The following is a 22,345-nucleotide window of genomic DNA, read 5'->3' as shown; positions in this document are numbered from 1 at the left end:
AACTTTAAGGGGCAATTAAAAAAGGCACGAAGAGCAAATACAACATACAACATTAGAGGAAACTGTACCCACCCCTGTCTGAATATGTCAGTCAATCAATGGGTTTTTCAGCCAGATTATGTGAGACAGTATAAACAGCAACAAAGTCTCTGGTGGTAAAAAGACGCACTGATGAAATGGGATAAACATAGGACTTTCACTAAAGAGAGCAGAGTCTGAATCCTATGTCCACGTGTGTTTTGTGGATTTGAAGAAAGCCTATAAGACTCAGCACCTCAGTGTATGAGATCATGATTTTCTGCTGGAAACCAGTGGATTGCTCTCTCTGCACTGAGGGTGACCCAAGTGCAGGAGTCTAAGTATCCTGGGATCTTGATCACAACCGAAGAGAAAACAGAAGATTGGGTCCACAGACAGATTGGGGCGGTGTCAGCAGTAATGTAGGAATTGTACCAGACCATCATGCTGAAAAGAGGGCTGAGCTGAAAAGGGATGCTCTCGATTTAGCAGCTACTTGACAGTCCACCCTCACCTATGGTCATGATGGTCAAATTCCAAACAGCTGTAAAGATTTTGGGGAACGTCAAAAGAAATTTTTAGTATTTGAAAAGTCATTTTCTTTTGTAATATATGATAATTTGTGACACATCATATTCATCATTGGACCCCTCGGTGGGGTCTGAAATCAGACGTTGGGAGCCACTGGTTTAGCCCGTAAGCTGGCAATTTCTCCTCAATTTCACACAGTTGCTTTATAATATGATCTATTTTCTATCTTCATACCTTCATTCATGTGAGAGTAAATCAGATGAATTTCATTTAAGCATCTATGCCATCTTTGCGGTCCTTTACGGTCCCCCACATTGAAATATCACTACAATAAACATATTCAGTGTTAGAAGCAAATGTGAATAGATAAAACATTGCAGGTCTGCAGAAACCAATAAAATGATCCTGAAAGGCCTGAGGAGACAACTGTACCCAACCAGGGACGCATGTCGGTATTTTATGCTACGAGATTCTCTTCTGCAGGGAACCAAAATGAATATGCTAATGGCAGCAGCTCAGTGGGAGAATGTAAGTTATGCAAATAAAAACACGTCCTGAAGTTGCACTGATGAGGCTGTAGTCCTCTATGTGACCAATTGCCTCGCCATGTTTCACTCCAAGCACCAGTGGATTTAACCCCACTGAGATGCAAATTAGCTACATATGAAGAACATATGTGAGTGGTTCAGATCTCTGCATCACACACATTAGAGCTGCATGGCCCATTGCTGCTCACTGGATCAAACTCTGAATGAGATACCAGGGTGCCTGAACCACAGAACTACTTGAGCAGTTTCTATATTCGGCTTTTATATTACTATCAAAGAAAGTGCCTCTGTCGCTCCTCATTAGTATGAAGGCTACAGGCAAAATCTATGGAGATAAATTACAGACGGAGATTAAAAAAACATTACTTCTATTTTTTCCTTAGGTTAAGTTTCCAGTGAAAGTGTGGATGTGATAAAGACAACGGCAATCTGCAAACTATCTGCTAATATGGCTGCTTTAGGCTATTGTAAAATTAACAGCCTCAACCACTGGCTCTGCTGTCTGTCCAGATATTACTTTGCTGTGATCACAGTCATTAGAAGCTCAAACACATTGTAAAGAATCCTATGCCATATTCATACCACTGTTTCTGTTTAGTATTAACGCTGAAATATTATGTAATTAATAAATTACTTGACTGAAAGACAACCAACTATTTCAGTAACAGCTGATCAAATTATTTAAGTATTTTTCTGAAGCAACACTGACCTTTCCAACTTTAATCAGTCAATCAATCTGTAAGAAATCGATGAAAATCTGGAATCAAGAGTTGAAACAATGAAAACTAAGAAGAGCCAGAGCACCAGCCCCCATCATGTGCACCCTTTACAGAGGCACCATTGAGAGTGTTCTGACCAGCTGCATTACTGTGTGGTACAGTGCCTGCACCGCATCCTGCAGGAAGACCCTGAGCGCATAGAGAGAGAAGCTGAGAAGATTGTTGGTGCCTCTCTCCCCTCCCTTCAGGACATTCATAACGCCTGTCTGACCTGCAAAGCCCTCCATATTGCAGGTGACCCCACCCATCCGTTTTACAGCTTCTTCAGTCTGCTGGTCCTGGCCTGGAGACTGCGGCGTCTCCAGGCCAGGACCAGCAGACTGAAGGACAGCTGCATCCACCAGGCTGTCAGGAAGCTGAACTCCCTCCCTGCTCTGCCTCCCCACCCCTCATACACTCAAACCCTGGACTCTGATCTCTCACTCTCTCTCTCTCTCTCTCTCTCACACACACACACACACGCACTACTCTCAGGAACTGCTCCAGCCAATTGCCACGTTATTTGAAATTGCACATACTGCTTATGCATATGTCACTTTACCTCAACAACTGATAACCACTAATAACAGTACTGAATACTCCAGTGTTGCACCTTACTGTCTATTCATTGTTTATAGTTAGTTTTTTTCCTATGTTCATTGTGCACTGTGGGGCCTCGGAGTATTGTTATTTCAGTTCTCTGTATGTTGTACACATGACAAAACTGACAATAAATCTGGCTTGACTTGACTCGCCTTGAATGCTGTAATGTTTCAAACTTTAAAAATGGTGAAAACAATGGTAAATATCTGTAATAAAATGTTTTCCATGGATTTAAATACAATAGATTTGTGTAATTTTATGGTCACACAACAAAAAAATAACGCATGAAGATTTGTAAAAAATCCCATTTTTGATGTGGCCGTTATGTACCGTTTTGGCCTGTTTTGGTGTTCTTTTCTTGCATAGTCAAAATACAAATAAATACTTGTTTTCTTTACTCGATGTTACCTGTAATATAAAAAGATGGGGATAATCGGGGGGGGGGGGGGTTTGAAATAAACAAAACATTTTTCAGTCATTAATACACAGACATTTTCCTTAAAATGGCAGAAAATATGTGTAAAAATATGACAATCTGAATAGATTAAAACTGTGTAATTTTACAGTCAAATATTGTAAAAGTATGATTTATCCTTTATGTGGATGTTATTTATTATTTTGGCCATTTTTTTAAACCTTTTAAATTAAATGAATATATTTTTGTGTCGATTTGTCCAGTTAGTTGCAATTTAACAAAGCATGGAGAATGGGGAAATACCAGCAAATTGTTCAAGAAATTACAGATAACATTTTTTTAAACAAAAGCATGAATTTTTACATTGCAGAACTGTTAAAGTTTTTCATCAGAAGTCCTTCACAGATGTTACAAATGAGAAACTTGCCTGAAAAGAAATCTATGGGAGAATTCCATTACTCTAAATATGGCAATAGGATGGCTCATGTCCCGCTCATCTCCCAAAAAGACAATTGTCTGCTCTGTAAGGGCCAAAGTGGGAAATATCCATTCAATCTGATGCAAAGTGTGGCATTGTAAAACTGAGCACAATCTATGGGGCAAAATGCTGTTTAGATCTTATTTTGGACCAAAGTCACCAAAGCATTTTAACCACATTTGACTGGTGATATTACACGTACAGTTCTTATTTCCCAGTGACCACTGAGTTAAGTTAAGGCTCTCTCCCTATTTATTTACATAGAGACCTGATCTTGTTAGCTAAAGATAACTGATCAAGGTGGTCACCAAGATTGCTGCAAAGTAGCGAGACTTGCCTATAAGGATTTTAACTGTAGGGTCGAAAGTGAGTGAGGTATCAGTGAAACACAAAGGAAAGTGTCCACTTAATAATGCAAACAATCCCACCATTTTTTTTATCCTGCAGAGTCTACGCAGTATGTCTCAAGACTGTAATTAAGAGATACTAACAGCCAGTCCAACATAGAAGACTGAGAATATCAACTTGTCTCTCAGACTTTAAGGTGATGATGGATGCGACACCACAGCTGGTGTCAAGGCAGGTGCAGGTAAGTAACCTTCACATTTGACAAAGTCCACCTCCTACAGAAGCACCATTCACTCAGCAGTCCTGCACAGTGTTCGCAGCATGTCTCAGGAGCATCATTAAGTGATATTAACACTTGTCCCACATGACAAAAATATCAGTCAATTAACTGATTAGTCCATTAGAAAAATAATCAGCAACTATTTTGATAGGTTTTCACATAATCATGTAAGTCTTCTTTTTTAAGCAGCATTGTTCGAAATTGGAGGATTTTCGGTTGTAAAATGTGACATTTTCCTGCTTTGTTGGTCTTACACTGCAGTAACATTTTGATTGGGTGGACACCTTTGGCTCTCTGATATTGCCATGGTCCTTTCATTGTTCTCTGATGTGTAGTAGATCAAATGATTCATTTATTAACTGTCTCTGTTTCTAATTTTCCCTGCAGGTAACAGCAGGGAGGCCGGCAGAAAGCAAGAAAACAGTCCACTGAAAAAAGTTTGGATTTAGAAAGATTCTAAACTGTTTGCCAAAATCTGAGCATTTACTACCTATACAAGCATATAGTGTGTCCATAATGACACTCTCATTTTTTTGCAGGTTGATATTGATTATTGTGCATGTTTAAAAAATAACAAAACATGAAATATGTATAGGCTGCTTCTCTGAGAAGGACACCTGTGTGAATAAGAATAAGCTCCCATGTCTACAGATACAAAATAATGCATTCCTTTAAGAAAAATAAATCAAAAAGTATGAAGTTGTCATGTTGCTCACTTAAAGCTAATGATCAGACGCACCAGCAGAGTGGAGTAGTGGGTAAAATCATTGACGTATTTACATATGTATGTATTTGATGTTTAAGAATACACAGAATACAATATTTAATTCCCACCAGAATCAGTATTTTAGAGCCCTACTTGTACAGTTTTGCTTGCACATCCAGTATAACAGTAAAACAAACATGGTGAACGTGAGGAGAGAGAAGCTTCATGGTGAACAACTGCTGACTACTGAACACAGTGAGATTGTATCTCAGCCTGTTGTTCCTGACTGGCTGGAGATGAGCAATGACTCCAAAATCCTCTGACTATTAATCACCTCGAGCAGCCTTTATGATATGGGCACAGCCAGCAGGAATGCAGGGGGGATGGGTTAATGTCAGCCCAGCATGGCTGATCATACCAGCAAATAGCACCACAGCAGGGACGCGAGAGCCTCTACCTACAACAGCAGCCCAGGAGGAGCCTGTTCCTGCCCCTAAACAGATGATTTATGAATGAGACCAGCCTGTTTTCACTTAGATCTGAGGAGACCACCCCTACGCCTGCATTTCCTCCTCTCCCACCTAACATGCCCCAACGACACACAGACACATCGCAGCTGGAGTTTATTAAATCTCACCGCAAGGCAAGAGGGAAGCTTCCTCTCCACAACTGACCACCACATCCATGTCTGCTGCGATCACAGCATCAGGGGACTCTACATAATAAATAGTTGTAAATCCCTCTCCCTGGGGACATTGTTAAACATACACAGTGGCGGAGATGTAATAAAAAGAAGGCTTGTGCTCGGTGCAAAAAGTGGCAAGACTCACTAATATTATGTCCAGCAACATCAATCTTCATGAGTACATACTTATACACTGATATGAGTATTAGCCTTAATGGCAGTGTAGCTCTTTGCTCTGTACGTAGGTCAGTCAACTGCTTTGGTTTTAACATATATAATATATCAACAAGTATTGGATTGACTTACATCAAACTTGATACAGTGATTCATGGTGCCCAGATGATGAAATCTTGTGATTTTGGGGACATTTAGACTTTTTTTTTTCTGGTACTATCATAGGGCCAAAGTTCTACTTTTTCAGTGGTATCTCAGGTGCTGACAACATGGTAAAAAAAAAAGGTTAGTATCACCACCTTAGCATTGTGATTATGGGCAGATTAGTCTGCTGACATTAGCATTTAACTCAAAGTAACACTCTGGAAAAACACATCCTCACAGAGGTGCTGGCCTGGCAGTAGACACTTAGGGTTAGTTCATTATACATACTACGATGTTATACAGTATGCCAGAAAAATATTTAGTACGTCCTAACACTGTCAAATGTAGTATGGCAAAATACCGAAATGTCTTACTACATCTGGTCAAATTTTCTGGCTTTTCTGGCCATTCTGACCCACAATCCTCTGTGCAGTTATGTCACATGTGTCACACTATCTCACAAGAGTATAAATAAGTTTGTGCTTACAGAGACAGATGACAGCTGATTTCGCACTTCAGACTGTGACAGTCAAAGCTTAAGGCACAATATTATGACAAAGTAGTATTTCCCATCTGTATGCATACTGTATAAAACTGTATATGCTTTGTAAAGGCAGCTGCAGTATGTGCTTAAAGAAAAAGAAAACAGTTTGCGATTTGGAACGCAGCTTTCGTCTTGTTCACATACCTTTCTGTCTCCTGGTCAGGTGACTGAGTTTTCTTCTCAAACCCAGGAAGGCTGCTCATGTCCACATAACCGTCCGTCTCGTTGGCAGAGGACAACACCCGGAACGGACGGTCAAAGAAGTCTGTGTACGGTGCCTGCCGAACGGGCCTCCGCTGTGGCACCTGAAGGTTCTCATAGTCCGAGCTGATAGCGGGAACATTCTCGTAGTCGGAGGTATCTGTGTTGGGGAAGGAGATGGAGCGAGGCTTGGTCAGGGGAAGAGGTGTGAAAGGCACACGAGAGCGGTCCTCGAAGGACTCCACCCGGACAACGCTGCGATTGAGGAAGGCCACGGCGTTCCCTTTCCTTTTGCTCTCCTTGTAGAACAAGAAGGGGGAGGCTGTCTCAGGTGAAGTTTGAGGTGTGCTGGCTGAGCGAGAGTTGAGCTGCGGAGAACTGCTGATGCTGCGTCGATCTAAGTCCAGCAGTCTGCTGGGTGTGTGGTGGTGGCTGGACTCTGCTGAGGACTTAAAGGAGGATGGGTTGACATCTACCACCTGCTTGTTTTCTGTTTTCCACTTAAACTTAAGCATCAGGAAGCGCTTAATTGATGACTTCTTTTTCCTGTTTTTCTCTGACGAGTCTCCTTCAATGAGAAGTGAGGGAGAACTCTTTGTAATGGGCCTCTGGGTGATGTAGGCAAGCTCAAATGGAGGAGGGATATCCACCACAGATGTAGGGGTGGATACGGCGCTGGACGACAGGGGCGAGCACCTGGAGAAGCTTTCAGACGAACAGAGGGCACCTCTCTGTCTTGGAGATCCATCCCTGTAGACACCCAGAGGCATGTCCTGTCCCTCCATGGAGAGGGAGCGAGGGTACAGAGCCAAATAGTGAGGTTTAGAGTAGCTCTTGTGCCGCATTGAGCTCAACATAGGGCTGCTGCTCAATGCAGGTTGTCCAAATCCACTCATGTAGGGCTTTTGAATAAACTGGACTCCCAAATCCTCCACACGATTATTACTGCGTTGCGACAGAGAGCTGGATCGAATCCCAGTGACCCTTCTGTCAAAAGGAAAAGCACCTCCAGCCTCTAAACTGCGACCTGGCTCCTCATAAACATGCTCATCACTGTCCTGCTCCGTATCGGTGGTGTCATCCAGAAACGGCACAATGTGACCCTCCAGGTCATCCTCGTCTTGGAAGACGTCAGAGTCATTTGGGGACAGCAGCTGGGTTTCTGACAGAGAAGACGTCAGCGAAGTGTCAGTGTCTGTTGGCACTGAGATGGAGACCTGCCTGAACCTCGGCTGGCAGTCAAAATGATTCAACACATCCCCCACGGCAGGAGCGTTGCGTTGTTCAGTTTGGACAGACGTCCTTTTCAGACACGTCCTTACCTTGATCTCGTCACCATCAGCGATACCTACAAAACCTTCAGAGGCCACACATTCTATTTGTCCATTTTCTGCTGTTTCCTGATAGTTCCTGGATGATCCTCCACTGCAGTTTTTGGAAGGACTTTGCGTGTGTGTACACTCCAGTAATCCATAAGCTTTGTCAGTCCTTGGCATCAACTCTCTGTTAATAATGTCCTCTGAAGAGATGTAAAAAGGCTCATGCGCTGGATCAGCCTCTAAGGCAGCATGTTTCTTAATGGCATCACAGACCTGCTTCTGGTCTTCGGGGACGACATCATTAAAACAAATGTTCTGCAGGTTTTCACCCTTTTCCTTCATCTTATGGCCACACCTCAACTTCAGGATGTTACAAGTGAAACCACAGTCAGCGGCTGATTCTTTCTCTTCTTCTGTGACAAAAACATGTTGGGTATCAATGTTTTCTTTAACGAGGAGACCTGACTCATCTGTAAGAGACTCGGTTAAATCATCTGCTGTACTTCTGTCCTCGTTGGTTCGGATGTTTTCCTGTTTCTCCTTCACATCTTGATGTTGAGCAGAAGAGCTGCATGCATCCTCATCAATGCTATTAACAGAGAAGTCTCCCACTGAGAGGCCATCTGTATCAGCCAGCGCCTCGCCCGCATCACAACCTTCAGCATCCATGTGCTCCGTCATGTCACTGTCGATCATCTCCACCGCCTCCTCCGAGTCACCCGTGAGTCTCGCATCACTCACCCAAAGTATTTCCAGGGAGTCGGCTTCCTCACTTCGGGCGCTATCAGTTGATTTCCAGTCTTCATCCATCTTCTGCATCACATCTTCTTCTTTCTCCTCCTCTGTCACCTCTCCGTCCTCCAGCCCCTGTGACACCATCTGTAAATTGGTTTGTGGTGATTTGAGGATGTAGGCGTTAAATCGTTCCTCCGCTGGAAGTGTGTCTATAATCACTTTGTTTGGACCGTTCTCTGTCTCGTAGTCTTCATCGACCTCGCCATCTAAAGTCAGACTGCCATTACTGCAGTCTCCCTGGTTGCCATTAAGCTCCAGGATGACTTTAGGTTTCGGGGCTATAGAAGGTTTAGGACCCCTGGCTGCAGACATGAGAGGGGGCCGCTTCAGGCTGGCGTGACAAACAAATCTTGGCTTTGGAGCAACAGAAGGCTTGGTGCAGTCTGAAAGAACAACAGGAAGAGGAAACTGTAAGATTATGCGCTTTAAAATAGCTTACGGGTCATTTGTATTGTGTCCCTGTGACCTAAAACTGCTCAAATATTCACAAATAATAAAACTGTAATGGTGTGTGTCATATTTAGATATCTGCAAGGACGCAGTTTGATCATTGTCTTCACAATAATTCTCAAAAAACAAACAGTCAATCTGTAGTACCAACCAGTACAAGTTAGCTGGGGGCTTATGCTTCCCAAAAATACAGTGTAGCTGCTCAAATTGCTAAAATATGCTTCTATACATATAAAATAAAAGGCTTAAAATGAGCAATGTGCGCTTTAACACCCCTCTTGAAAGAATACAGAAAAGTCTAAGGGATTTCCCTGACTCACTTCCTGCGATTCAATTGAGAGAAACCCCTGTCAGGCTGCTTTACTGCTTTAAGAAGAATACTTTATACACAGCAAGGGACAATTGTGTAATCCATGTATATGAAATACATTTAACTCTTGCATAAAATATGATCACTTTAGGGAAGGAACTGAAATGAGACAATTATGACTATCCAAACCCAAAACTAAAATAGATAAAAAATACTATTTAATAAAGGGAAGCTTGGGTTGGCTGAGAATTTAACCAGTTTACTTAAGTTTTCACACCTAAAATGAGCCTCATTTTTAATAAATCACGCTGTTATCTTTCTTTTTTATCAGCAGGATATCAAGTGCATAATTTATCAACACTCCACTGCCCTCTCACATGAATAAAAACTGCGTTAAGGACACTTTAGTTTGCTTCACATCCTGTTGCTGCCGCTGGATTCACTTACTGGGACATGAAGGAAAAAGGAGCAGAAATATCAAAAGATATGACTAAAATTACAACTCAATTACCGCTTTTCAAAGAAAATTGAACAGGCTACTAATGAGCAAATACAAAGTGAGGTCATTCATGTGATCAGTTACTTTAAAATCAAAGAGCTCACCTGTGTTCATCTTTGCTCAGCGAACATCTCCAACATCTCCGACTACAGCCGACAATACAGGACACTTTGGAAAAACATGTGAAAAATAAAAAAACGGAGCCCGCGATAAAACTCTGTTAAATTGTCCAAACAGAGAGGGAGAGAGAGAGACTGAGCCCAGCTCAGTCCGTCCTCCTCTGTGAGGGAAACGCTGCTCAGCTGATCGCTGTGCGTCCTACAGCGCGCAGGACGCGACTGGAAACTAAACGGAAAGACCTCGATCCATTCCAGCCCGCAGGATCCCAAACAGCAGCAGCTTCAGTCAGGTGTCCAAATGGTAACATCCGCCTGTAAAACAAATACGAGGCTGATTAGTATTTCAGTCCGCTACTGTAGCCTAGTTGTTGGAGTATTACAGGGAAATGTGAAGGCTGCAGAGGAGGTGATTTGGGTTTTTGATGAGATTAAAGCGACGCAGTTGCTACAAACATCACCTTGATTTATAATGACACCAGTTAAGAATTTTACACGAGGATGCGAAATGTCTAACGTGAATACAATAACTTCTAGTAAAGAAAACATAATTTTCTTCTTTACATAAGGGTTTGAAATTCATGGATTTGTTACTGGTTGATAAATGACTTACTAATGATTTACATCAAATTACAAAACACTAACAGGAACAACTATTGGGATGTGGTTGTGTTTGACTACCAACATGTAAAACTTAATTTGGAAGATAGAAATCCTTTATTTAATGGTTTATTTACACACTGTGGCTCTCTACTGATCAATGAATTACCAACATTTGTAGGCCCATGCTTTGTAATTTAGTCAAATAGAAAGCAGCCAAAGGAATTGACACAATGTGGAAACCCAAAGGCCCATAAAACACTATTAAATAATTCATTTATCTTCAATAAAATCATGTGTTACAACTGATGAACACTGTGGTAACACTTTATAATAAGGGTACAAATCACACAGTTAGGAACATTTAACTGACATGTGACTCAAGGTGAATTTATGCATGATTGAATGCAGGATGTATCGTGAATTCCTATTGCTATGTGATTAGTTCACATTCAATAGATTCAATAGATCATCAGGTGAGAAATGCAAATTCGCAGTTACTTCACACTATAACTGACATGTGATCAAGTTAGCTAGATTTCTAGATTTCAGCAACATGAAGGTTGATTTATGTAACCATATTTGTATTTATTGTGCAAATGCCTTCACCTGACAAACAGATTTTTTAAAAATTGCATCATATTTCAATGAGAACAGGTGCTGTTGTGCTTTTAGAGAGTCACAGCAACTACAGTCAATAGACTTTTATGTAACTGAAAATCAGCTACTATTGATTTGCGTATGAAGCAACGATCTATAAATCTTCCTTACTGATGATCTGTTAAGTGTGAGATGATTACTTCTGGTGATAGTTATTGGTGAAGCAACATGATTTCATGATACATCCTGCAGTTATTAATGCATTAAATTATCATGAGTCCCACATTAGTTAAGCATTACTCAAGTATAGGACTTGTACCTTTATTGTAAAGTTTTGCCAACATGGCATGTAATTTCTTTAAGTTATGGTAAGGTGAGAACAATGCAGCACATTCGCAGATCCCAGTTGGGAGATATTATTAGGATATAAAGGCATAATTCGTAGGAACATAACCTATATTTGCGATCTTAAATCAGCCCTCTTGCATTGATAAATCAGCCTTGTTTCCCTGCACGCCCATCAGTCTGTCTGATTGCTGTACAACAGGCTCTTTTTTTTTACAAAACAGGAAGCTGCTATCCCTGTTTCCTGCTCAGCCCAGCTTCACATCCTCAGCAGCTCATGGACATCATTTAACCCCTCAGTGCATTAACTGTGACTCACCGGCGGTGAAGTAAGGGAAGCTATTTTTATTCCCGAATTGTGGTCAGCTGGTGAGGATTTATTACACTAAAAAAATATGTGAACTGTGTGTCACAGCAACAAACAGCAACATTAGGAAGGGGGTGGTCATGTGGGGAATCTGTGCAACAGAATGAAGGGGGAGAATGAAGGCTGTTTTGACTCCGAACCTGAGATGCAGTGACGCATGAATCCATTTTCTATTGTGGTGACATCTAATCCATGACTACTCAGCAGATACTAGTTCACTACATTAACACTTACAGATCATCGTCATTTTGCATCATACTGGTCAGCTGGAGAGTCATGCAACAGTAATGATCAAGTTGTTAGTAAATGTAATGGACATGCCACAGACACTGCTTCATTCGTTCCATCGAGGGCATTATAAAGTGGCTAAATTTACATACAAAGAATTCAGACAATTAAATAAATGGAGGAGGTAATGGAACTTTCCCAGCCAACACAGGCTTTCTGTTTTGACGTGTCAGTACAGCACAATGATGAAGAGCCTCTTTACCTTCTGTATTCTTATTAAAAAATCAATCCCCGGCTACTACAGGCAATCCTACACACATTAGTCTACAGATGCTGAGATATGATTGCAAGCGTTTCACCAAGTCAACACAAAACCTGAGAAAGGAAACGCAGAAACGCGGTCACTTAAATCAAAGGCACCGCAAAAGTGCTGCTCTCATTGAGTCTATAAATAGGGTTGTCACTAACAAAGTGTTCGGCTCATTGGAAAACATTATGTGGCTGCACCTTTGACCCCTTTTTTGTTGGTGCAATAATTGTGTTTTCATACTGAGTCAATACAGGGGAGGAAGGTGAGCTCTGCGGGCTGTAGCACCAAACAGTGCTGACAGATCCTCTGGGAAACACGGATGATATGAGAACACGTTTTGGGATGAGTGGCTGTCCTCACACACATGTGCATGATGAGAATGCCTACAGGGTAATGTGGCTGACGTATTTTTGTTATCAGCTGTCTGTGGCAGTTTCTAAAACAGCGAGGAAATGTAGTTTTTAGCAAAATTACAGTTGAATCAGGGGAAAATTGCATTAATTTAAGGTCTATTTTTTTGTGCACCATTATCAATCAATAAGACGAGTGTGACACTTTGTATGTCCGCAAACAAACTAAAGTCCACTAGGGTCCCATAACCCAAATTTCATCATCTCCCCAAGTTTACGAGAGTCCAAGCAGAACCCTCTGAGAGCGTGGTTTGTGTCAGCACAGCGACTCTGTTACAAGGACAGTAGTGTACATGCTCTGCAGTAGAGTTTCTGTGCAGAATATTTAGATTACTGTGCAAGTACAGAATACGTCCTCTGAACTGACTAGAAAGTAGCACAATAGGTTTGCTGAGTCCACAACTGTCTATCTATGTGTCTGCTACAGAGTATAATCAAGGCTTCAGAGTTGTGGGGAGGCAAATAATAGTAAAGCAGCCAAGCTGATCTTTTAGCCTCTTTCAGACATGCACTTCTTTCTGTTAACCTGACAGCTTCTGGACATGTCGGCTTCATGTATGAATGAGCACATCACCACATAGGCGCATACAACTTGGATATGTGTGAAGCAGTTTGGAAAAAGAGCTTTTTCCACATTTCAGCACCAACACTGGCACAAAGCAACCACCTTCCCCATTCACCTCGCTCTACAATTTGATATCTATCACAAACGAAAACGTCCATTAAAAATAAAAACTCACTTATATGAAGAACGAGAATAACAATGTGATTAATGGAATTTGCAAATAATAAATATAATCCGTGTTTGGACAGAATGCTAACAGGAGCTGAAGTTTAGGTTGTTGCTTCCAGCAGTGTGTAGGAGTTTTTCCTCTAAGTGTATTAAATATCTGAAGCATCAGACAGTAACTCCAAAAAGGGAGTAGGTCGGACAGAGAAGCATTTCCATATCACTTTCAACACAAGTCACGCTGAATATTACAACGCAATGGGCAGCATTACAGGCTTGATGTTATAGTTTTGTGTATGGCAAATATCGCGCCCGTACTGTAGCTCTCTCCATCACTGCTGTGGCTTTTTCTTCATGAAGCCGTGAGAAACGTTACGAGACCTATGCCTGAAGGACAGAATACGTCACTTTAACACATTGACAAAGCCAACAATGTTGCATATCAACCATTTGAAAAGGGCTTTATTGAAATCCTTTAGCATTGAGGTCAGCACAATAGCATGAGCAGAAGAGGAAGTTTGAGAACCTGCACAAAACTTGCTGAAACGAGGAATTACTGTAACAGGATGGTGTATTTGGGACTGACTCAAAAAAAACGGTGCTTTGTTTATAGTAATAGAGGAACGTGACACATGCGGCTCAGTGTTTTTAATAGTTTTTAAAGGAAGAATAAGAAATACGTGGTTGGGATCAGTTTAATGTTGGCTTTTTTGTTCGATTTGTTCACAATAAGAAATAATGCCTTTACACTTACCCTTTAAAGTTTTAGATATAGCCTCTTAATGTGATTCTTGTGGTGTTCTCGAATTCTTTAAGTCTGCTGCACTACAATCCAATAGTTTATATCCGTCTTCAAATCAGAACGTATGTGTGAATGTATTAATTAGGAGTTAGAATAATCAAGCTACAGATGGAGATCCAGGTCATACATATATACACAGTCCTGTTCATAATAGGCTAGACAAACAGTTTGTATAGTTTGAACTATGAGGTCCATCTCTGTGTCTCCTGTTTGCGTCAGGCGAGGAAAGAGTGCGTCTGCTCCTCTCTCCTGCTCTGAGGTGAAACAATAAGACTGGGGCTTAAAAAAGGAACTCCATCTTGATATACTCCTTCCTGTGACTGTTTTCAAGTCTTTCAGCAAAACCAGAGCGCAGAGGGTGTAGTCACCAAACCTAAAGGATAATTGCAGTTATTTTCAACCTGGGCCTCATTGTTCTACTTTTTGACATCAAGGTTTGGGAATAAATGTCATTTTGTGTCTGTATGTGTAAGCAAATGCAGAAACTTAATTTACTGACTTCTTTTAACTGTTTTATTCATATACTGATTATTACTAAAGAGTTCACTACTTGGTAATAATTTGTTTTGTAAGCATTAGGTTTTCATGATGTGAGTTATGTCAAATTAGGTGTTTTTTTTTTTGTTTTTTTTTTAATGAATGCACTGTGGTGTTAAAACAGTCAATAATTAGTTCAACTGACATTGGACACATTTATAGGTTTAATAAGGACAAACTCATAAGGAAGGGTTACCAATTCCTACTTTCAGCAAATGTCTAAACAAAGAGATAACCTTATTTTTGTAGGTCCCAGAAAAAATAGAGATGCACAGTCAGGATGTTTCTTTGAAATGTGTTGTTGCCTGTTCTGTGTTTTCGACACTGAATCCTCTAAACCGTCATGTTTTCGAGCCAATAGGATGCAGCAATAAACTCTCATGTCATGGCGATCTAATTTTAGTTTCCCTTCGCATCACGGTGAGGAAGAAAACACAGCTGGAGGGTTGTTTTTGTTCTTCTGTGAGAACTTTCGTACAATAGTGTACAAGAAGTGTACAATAGGAATAGTTTTAACAAAGGAAAGCTGCAAAAATAAGATTGTTGATGTGAAGAAAAGTTAGAAAAAATATCTGTGTTAGTATCATGTATTTGTAGATATTTTTTTTGTCTTTATGTGTTTCAAAGTTGTGTTTTAGAATAATTTACTTACATATTAACCAGTAACAGAGGTGCACTTTGGCTCAATACAATGAACAATAGTCATTTGTACTGTACGGAAATATTTTTAACAGACTACGAGGCAACAATGTCTCATGATTCAGTCCTGATTTTGGGAGTTTAAATACCTTTACCTTCAATAATAGCACACCAGTTTTAAATATTTCCTTAGATGAAAGAACTGAGCACATTGAACTAATATTTCTTCATGGGCTTTCACTTTAAGAAAATGAAAAGCTTTAGTGACATCAATTAATTGAAACAGAACAAGAGATCCATCACGTTCTTTAGAATTCATGGGAAGCAATAAGTCTATTAAACATTTTTACCTAAGCCCCGATGGCACACTTCAGTGAAAACCACACTGGATTAACCTGAGCTGACCCTCCATCCTGAGTGTTGTGTGTGTGCCACCAATAGCGTATCAATGTGTGTGTGTGTATTTGCATGCAGTGAACAATAGGTTCAGATTTTCAGGTGGTGGTGAATGTAAACTTACAACAGCCCAGTAAAAACATCAAGATTCAAATATTCTGCAAATCTGCAACAAGAATTGGGCTATACTTTGTAATCTGGGTAACAACCAGGAAGAATGTGCAATCTTCAAAGTTTAGCGTTTCACAATAACAGATGCTCTGTTTGATTAAATCTGTCTGAGGCTGTTTATGTTGCTGAGCTATACGAGTAGTTGCAACACTACAGCAACTTTCACCATCGCTACTGTGCAGAATTACAAACAGACAAAATTCATATACTGATACTGCATTACAGCTACACTGTAATCCACTGACTTTAACTTTACTTTTCTCTGATATCTACGAATAGACAAAGACAGAAACCTGTTTTCTGTCCAACACATGCACCAGTGAGCACTCACAGATGAAGGGAATTTTCTCATACCAATAAACATGTCAAGGTGTGAGATCTTCATTCTTGTAGTCAAAGTGTTGCATGCAGGAGAAATGGGAAGGTGTAGTGACCTAAGCAACTTTGAGTCCAGATTATTATGGTCAGACAACGGGGCCGAACTTCAAGTTCCTTTTTTTTTAAATCTGGAGTCTCACTTGGATGCTATCGCCTCCTTATTCACAATGATTGCTCTCCTTTGTAGCTCTGGGAAACCAGTCATTATTGGTTGGAGAAAAAATGCATTGCTACTGATGTGTCAGCACGGAAATGTCACCTCAGATCAGATTTAAAACTCTGATATACTGTGAAATGCAGATAGGTTTACCTGACACTGATTGGCTTAAAAAGCATTGCGTCATCTTATTTGGGAAGGGCATGAATCTAAAAGATGTTCATGCACATGTCTTACACTGCAGCTTTAAAGAAGCAGAGAGTAGGATTTAGTGGCAACTAGTGGACAGGTGGCAAATTGCAAATAACCAAAAAATCCTTGGTTCACCTTCCCCTTCCAAGTGTGGACCTGTGGTGTTGTCTAAAAAATGCCAAAACACCAAAGGTCCTCTCTAGAGCTGGTGTTTAGTCAATTTTGGTCTATCATAGAAACATGGTGCAACGTGGTGGGCTCAGTGGGACACAGTCCCTTTGTAGGACTCATTCTAAGGTAAAGAACACAAATAAATCCTTATTTGCAGGCAATTGTTGTAATGCATTGGTGAGGAAACAGACCCAAATGCCCACACCACACACTAGCAGGTGAAAGTACCTAAAGAAACCTTGATAAACTTACTGAACAGGTTGTAACACAGGATGGAAGAGGCGCAAACAAAAGGGCGGCTGGAGAAAATTACAAACTAAAATTCCAAGTGATAACTTAAGAAACTAGTCCAAAATCAGAAATCAAATAAACAGAACCTGAAGAACAGGGACTAAGTGTAACATGTGGAGGGAAAGACAGAAGTATTTTAACTGATTGGGAAGACAAAACACTGGAGACACATAAGACACAGGTACAACTGAGGATCATCAAAAAATGAGAGAAATAGGCAAAGGAAGGAAGTACAAACACAAGCTACAGATGAGGAAAGGGGATTTAGAAATAAACAGGAAATAAACAAACCAAAGACTGTGACAGTTAAACTCCAATGAAGACGTAACTCCTGATATTAAATTAATTAAAATCCTGCACACTGAACCTTGTTGTGTTGCTAACTTCTTGGTACTTGATACCAGAGGGCACCTTCACAGGTCATGTGGAGTTTTGTCAACATGGTTTATGGGTTTCTGAAACTAACAAATCCATCTACCCACACCCACAGGTCACTAATACACATGTTACACAATTGTGTGTTTAAGCAATAACTTTCTGGAATCTCTGATGTTTGGCAAAGAAATAATTATGTACATTCCCAACAAATATTTTATTATCTTTTTCATTTCAGTTTTTGTTCATTTAACATCAGATACAATGTGTTAATTAATGAGTTTTAGAGGTTCTAGTAGGTGATGTTTGTTACTGCAGACAACAACCAGAATAGTTGTTTCCTCCTATGTCTACTCTTAGTGTGAAGCTAACTGACTGTTGAATGCAGATTCCTATCCATCACAGGGACATGAAAGTCTTATCAACACTTTAATGTAATACTCAAATAAGCAAAAAAGTGTATTTTCTTAAAATGTTAAGTGTTTCCTTTGAGAATACATCTAGAACTGTTTAGTAAGTGATAAATAATAAATGTGCATCCTACTGCTTTTTTGTGGTGGCTTTTTGATTAAGATGGTGTCTAAGGTGGAACTGCTGTGCGTTTTAATTAAGTAGTTTACTTTGGTTTGGCAAACTGCCGTTTAAGTTTCATTAATAATGAAGAAGAAAAGCAGAGTGTGTTTTCTAGAAGAAACATTAATCTTCTGCTGAAGGACACATTGAGATGCAAGTAGCCCCTTAACAGCTCCAGGATCTAACAATCAATACGACCACGGGATACTGGAGCGAGCGAGAGTGACATCTTTGCTGCCAAGAAATTGCCTCCTCCCTTTACAGCATCTAATTTAGGCAAAGTCACTGACTGTCACATATCACCATCCAATTCACCACAATGGGTTGACATTTTAAAGTTTTACTTAATATTCATCAGCCACCTCTGGCTCACACAGAGGGTCGTAAGACTTAAATACTAAGACTAAAACAACATCAGAAGACCCCTTTTCTGTAAATGAAGCTGTGGTATATGTGGTTATGTGTGTGTGGAATATATGTATTCTAATTTGACCTTTATACATGTAGAAAGCTATGATTAGAAAAGAGATGAAACCAAGAGAACCACTGATTGTAAACACAAACATATAAGGTTACTTCAAAAACTTCAGTGACATTTTTACACTCTAAATCTTTGAAACCACATTAACACAACTTATTAGCTATCAGAACCACCTCATCTGGCCTGCTGGTATAGCAAGACTGGGAGCAGAAAGTCCAACTGGAGAAGCAACTGAAACTGCTGCTAGAACAAAGCAAAACCCAGACATGGTGCTTATCTCAGAAGCCTCAAAACAAATCATTCTCTTAGAACTCACTGTTCTCATGTGGAAGAATAAAAAAGCAATCAGTGGTCAAGGAGGTGTAAGGACACCTCAGTAGAATGCCAAGGGTTCACAGAAACACTCCCTTTGCCGGGCCACAACATGCTGCATATCACGGGTAAAACTATGTGTCTGCAGTTCAATAAGCTGCAGTTGTAGGACCTCAATTCTCGGACCCTTGTTTTTCACCACAATCCCGCCTACTGAAGTGGGGGATAGTGCGGCCAAATTCCACTCAAAATGCTACATTCTGCCCAGTTACTTACGGTTTTAGAGGTTTATTCCACCTAAATAGCACTTTTTAACTAACAAGTTATGGTTTTCAAACTCTAATCCACTCAAAACACTGGTATCTCCTTTGCAATTTTTGTAATTAGCATAATTATGAGCAAATGAGTCAACTGAGAACATTTTTGCAGACTTACACTAAATGTGGCTGCCTGTGTGACCTGTCGATACAGCTTTTTTTTTTGTTCAGTGATGTCTTATAAAAGAGATTATTTACTCTTAATAACCCACCTGCCATGCAATAACAAATAGCTTAATGCCACACCTACAAAGCCACAGTGGATGCTTTAAAAGCATCAATTGGATAAGACAGCAACCTGTATACAGGGGCTACAGTCCCTGACGCAGCGGTTGTGGGTTCGACTACTGCCCACAACCATTTGCTGCAAGTCTTTTCCAGTTCTTCTCCTCCTTCCCTGTCTCTCCACTGTCCTGCTAATAAAGGCAGAAAGCCCATAAAAGATAATAATTTTTAAAAAATCTTGATGGACAACATATCCACACCACTGTGTATTGCAAGTATTTTTTACCAATATGGGGAAGTAAACTTTGTTAATTGACATTTATATTAAATAGTGCTTTAAAAAGCAGTTTTGTTGCTAAATAAATTGTGTAACCAGAACCCTGAAGTGTAATGTAAACACGTGTCAAATGCTGCTTGTAGGACTATTTGCTGCATCTGTTTACTGCAGGTAGAGCGCATGCTGGTTGGTTTAGAGCAGGCAAGAGAATGAGTGGACTGCCAATGAGTCCGCAGTCCCTTTCCTTCCTTTTCACTCCCTTTTTCCCCTTTCACATGAGCAAAATTTATGAGGCCATTACGAGTGTTCATGCAGTGTCAACAGTGCCCAGCTAATATCTTTATCCAGCATCGTGAGGAGCAGGGGGTGGGGCGGCGACACATACACTGCCCAGGAGACAAACTGCCGTCCAGCTCACAGCTCAGCTGAACACAAGCGTATACACTGAAGACATTTAACACATTCCGGCATCTCAAACACATTAGCTTGCTTCTTTAAGGCAGAAGTACTGAATTCAGCAGTAGGCTTTTCCAGCTGATAAAAAAAATCTGCTCATCACTGGAGGAAACCGAAACCTTTTTACCAAAAGAATAACAATCTTTGCAGCAAACATTTCAACACAAACGTTCAGAAATACATTACGGCACCTTATTTAGATGTATTTTGTAGTATATAGATCCTGACTAAAACCTGACTTTTGCCGCTTTTAATCAGTATTTACACAGTACTCTTGTGCAGGCTGGCATTATTCAACTAATTTCTTACTAAACATGGTTTAAACACTAGATGTATATAGAAGGGCAGTAAATTAAAGGAAATACCTGAATAAAAGACAAATGCAGAAGCTTCCATAAACGTGCACTGCATGGGACAATTAAATGGTTAATACCCAGTCGAGCTCTGCAGCATGTAAAAAAAAATACAGAGCAGGCCCAGTTGTTCTAATATTGTATTAAGATGAGCAGAAGAAAAGATATAAGTGGCTTTGAAAGAGGGTTCATTGTTGCAGCATAGATGGCAGGAGCCTCAGCCGCAATGACTGCTTTACTGGTTAGTGACCAAAGTGACAGAAACTATACATGGAACAGTGTATAGAAATAGATAACATTTTTCCTCTAATCTGTACATGTAAAGAAAATAAAAGACTGAATTGTATGCCACAGACATGTCCTTAAACTCCTGCATCATGCTAGCATTTTGCATTTTGAGTTTAGTCATTCACCAGGGTCGGAAACCGTAGTCGACACATTTGATGACAAGGATTCACCTGCATTTGTGAAGGAGCAACTCTTCCTCAGGTGACTGAGGATGTCATGACCAGACTTTCAGCAACAGTTTGTCAACAATTAAATAGAGAGGCATGTTATAGTAAGAAGAGTTGTCAGAAAAGTTTCAGGACTGGTGTCACAAAAGATATATTTCAAATCCAAACTACAAATTTTCCCCTTCAAAGTGATCCCCCTGGAGTCTAACACACTTTCCCAGCCTTCTCTGCCACGCCGCCATGCACTCCTGGAACGATTCTTCCGGGATTCTCCGCAGCTCCGTCGTCACAGCCGTCTTGATGTCGTCCACGTCTTCAAAACAGGTTCCCTTGATGACCCCCTTGAGCTTGGGGAAGAGGAAAAAATCACATGGAGCCAGGTGGGGTGAGTAGGGAGGTTGTTCCAGCACGCTGATGCTCTTCTCAGCCAGAAACTATCGGATGCTCAGGGCATTGTGAGCAGGCGTGTTGTCATGGTGAAGCAGCCACAACTTGTCCTGCCACAACTCTCACCTCTTCTCACACACTGAATGAAGCAAACCCCACAGGATCTCTTTGCAGACGTGCTGGTTGATTGTCTGAAGGGGAAAAATCGCAGTTTGGGTTTGAAATATATCTTTTGTGACACCAGTCCTGGAACTTTTCTGACACACCTCATACGCACACAAGAGTTCAATGGTTAAAAAAAAAAAAAGAAGAAAAAAAAGACATTAACTGGTCAAAAGAAAAAAGATGCAGAAAAAGTGATATGGGCAGATGAGTCATTCCTCATTTTCAATATGTGAAGGGGAATCCAGTGGCTCTGTTATACTGTTGAGGGACATTTTACTGATGTGGTTTGCATTCACTTGTCCTCTAAGAGGGAACGGTCACTGCAAATTAAGACAGAATTGCTGTGAGTGATCACCTTTACTCTATAATGAAACATGTTTTATGCTGATCTGAGTGCCTGCATCCAAAGATTTTGCTGAAGAGGTTGCTGAATGGTGGATGAGAATAAAATAATGTGAATCACATGCTGTGGCCTTCACAGTCACCGGGTCTCAAAGCGAAGGAATATCTATTGTTGATTTTGGACTGATGTGTTAGACGGCTCTCTCCTCCACCATCATCAAAGCACCGGATGAGAGAACATGTTTTGGAGGAATCCTGTTCGTCTCTCCAATAGATTTCAGAGACATAAAGAATCAATGTCGAAGTACATTAAAGATGTTCTGGCAGTACGTAATGTCCTAACACATTTAGTGTAAGTTTTTCCTTTAATTTGTCACCCAT

The 22,345-nt window shown here is 40.5% G+C and overlaps 1 protein-coding gene across 2 annotated transcripts in view; it reads right to left on the bottom strand.

Annotated features, from left to right (window-relative positions):
* Window positions 1–9,977, bottom strand: part of fgd5b (FYVE, RhoGEF and PH domain containing 5b) — a 29,096-nt gene extending 19,119 nt beyond the window's left edge. For both annotated transcript variants that reach the window (XM_008294372.1, XM_008294373.1), the window contains exons 1-2: window positions 9,911–9,977; window positions 6,377–8,930 (exon numbers count right to left, since the gene is read on the bottom strand). In XM_008294372.1, the coding sequence (XP_008292594.1) occupies window positions 6,377–8,930; window positions 9,911–9,920 (2,564 nt within the window). In that variant the 5' untranslated portion in view covers window positions 9,921–9,977. The remainder of the gene's footprint in view (window positions 1–6,376; window positions 8,931–9,910) is intronic.
* Between the last annotated feature and the right edge of the window lie 12,368 nt (window positions 9,978–22,345).

Source organism: Stegastes partitus, unplaced genomic scaffold (genome assembly GCF_000690725.1).
Source record: "Stegastes partitus isolate 25-593 unplaced genomic scaffold, Stegastes_partitus-1.0.2 Scaffold956, whole genome shotgun sequence".
NCBI classification, from domain to species: domain Eukaryota; kingdom Metazoa; phylum Chordata; class Actinopteri; family Pomacentridae; genus Stegastes; species Stegastes partitus.
Note: the sequence above shows the minus strand (reverse complement) of the source record. Positions and strands in the feature narration are given on the sequence as shown.